The sequence below is a fragment of the Nematolebias whitei genome, chromosome 10 (genome assembly GCF_014905685.2).
Source record: "Nematolebias whitei isolate Nwh7 chromosome 10, NemWhi1, whole genome shotgun sequence".
Taxonomy (NCBI): domain Eukaryota; kingdom Metazoa; phylum Chordata; class Actinopteri; order Cyprinodontiformes; family Rivulidae; genus Nematolebias; species Nematolebias whitei.
The window spans coordinates 1,723,466-1,725,579 of NC_056507.1; the positions used below are offsets into that span (position 1 = coordinate 1,723,466).

Consider the following 2,114-nt stretch of genomic DNA (forward strand, 5'->3'; position numbering starts at 1 on the left):
CCTTCCTTCCTTCTTACCTACCTTTCTAGCTACCTTCCTTCCTACTTACCTTCCTTCCTACCTTTCTACCTACCTACCTTCCTTCCAACTTACCTTCCTTCCTACCCATCTTCCTTCCCACCTTCCTACCTACCTACCTACATACCTTCCTTCCTTCTTACCTACCTTTCTACCTACCTAACTTCCTACCTTCCTTCCAACCTACCTTCCTTCCTTCCTACCTACCTACCTACATACCTACCTTCCTACCTTCCTTCCTACCTTTCTACCTTCCTACTTACCTACCTACCTTCCTTATTTTTAAATTAGACAAACAGATAAATTCAGTTGTGAAATCCAGTTTCTTCCAGCTAACTGACTGTCAAGGTGAAGTCTTGTCTCTCTTTCAGAGACCTTGAAAAGGAGATTCATGCTTGTATTAGCTCTTGTTTGGACTATTGTAATTCACTGTATGTTGGTTTAGACAAATCATCTTTGCATCGTTTACAATCTGTCCAGAACGCAGCAGCTCGTCTTTTAACGGCAACTAATAAACACGAACACATGACTCCTGTCCACTTCAGGATTGATTTTAAGATTTTATTGCTTGTGTTTAAAGTCTTTTGTTGTTTTTGTGTGCTATAGAAATAAATTGATATTGACAGAGCAAAGCTCAAAGCTTCTGGAGAACGTCTTTCACTGATTTATTTCTTCTTATTTCAGTAACTTTGTAAAAATGATGCTTCTACTTTTCATTGACAGCTCATCAAGTTATTTAAAATAAATATTTGCTGAGGAGTGCTGGCTGGTCGGTCAATTTAATTTGCAGATGTTCTGACAGCTGTTTCATTTCTTTCTTCTGTCCACAGAACATCTTGGCCAAGGCGCTGTATGACAACGTGGCGGAGTCCCCTGACGAGCTGTCCTTCCGTAAAGGTGACATCATGACGGTGTTGGAGCGAGACACGCAGGGTCTGGACGGGTGGTGGCTCTGCTCGCTCCACGGCCGCCAAGGCATCGTCCCCGGGAATCGCCTGAAGATCCTGGTTGGCATGTATGACAGCAAGCAGCAACCACCAGGCACGCCTTCCACACAGGATGCAGATGCTACCTGTCCCACCCCCCAGGTGCAGCGACCCCTTCCTGCTCAGAGCGTCTATGTCAAACCAACACCTGCTGGCTCTGCTAATCAGCCCCTTCCTTCGGTCCAGTACACGTCCATGCACCCGGCTTTCTCTAGTTCTAGTGCTGCAAAGAGCAGCCCTGACTCTATTTACATGATGCCCCCCTCCCACGGTCCAAAGCTGAGCTCCCAAAGTCTGTATCAGGTTCCCTGTGGTCCAAGCGGACCGTCTGCACAAGCCCAGCCCGGACCGCCTAGCAAGGCCCCGATTCTTGGTCAGAGACAGTTTCAGCTGCCGGGGAAGGATATCTACCAGGTGCCTCCTTCTGCAGGTCCTGGTCCTGGTCCTGGTCCAGGGCAGGCAGCAGCTTCTGGTGGGGGTACAGCACCTGGTCAGGACGTGTACCAGGTGCCCCCCTCCCTGGATAAGAGGAGCTGGGAGAGCAGCAGCAAGCCCCATGGCAAGGTGAGCTGACAGAGAAGGGGTTAATTTGTTTTTACCTGAACGTGTTCAACAACAAATCATAGTTCTCTGTTTCCTGAGGATTTTCTTTAATGAAACATGATGTAATAAACCAGGGCCCTGCAACCTGCGGCTCTGGGGCCAAACTACTGTTCAAACCCCCCAGCGATTGGGGGGGGGGGGGGCATCAACAGACCGCTTGTTTCCTTTTAACTTTCCATTTGTTGTGTAAAGATCTGTTTTTTCTGTTCAGAGTTTAATTGTCTGTGTTGTTGTGGAACTATTCACTATTCAACCTTTATTTCTACAGGTTAGTTTCACTGTGTCACGAGGACTCATTTTCAAGAGAGACCTGATTTAGACAGACGACATATAAAGTACAGACAATAATTCATCAAAACCAATTACAATCGAAGAAGTTATAAACACAGTCAAATCAAGTTGCCATATAAAACAAGGTAAAATACTAAAAACAAAAACAAATTTGCTTCTACTGACTTGGACACTAACTCCAGGAGTTAGACACATCCTACATGAATTACACACTAA

At 46.0% G+C, this 2,114-nt stretch overlaps 1 protein-coding gene across 1 annotated transcript in view; it reads left to right on the forward strand.

The window, feature by feature from the left end:
- Positions 1–2,114, forward strand: part of bcar1 (BCAR1 scaffold protein, Cas family member) — a 106,400-nt gene that overhangs the window by 1,481 nt on the left and 102,805 nt on the right. The window contains exon 2 of the mRNA XM_037683063.1: positions 809–1,568. Within this exon, the coding sequence (XP_037538991.1) occupies positions 809–1,568 (760 nt within the window). The remainder of the gene's footprint in view (positions 1–808; positions 1,569–2,114) is intronic.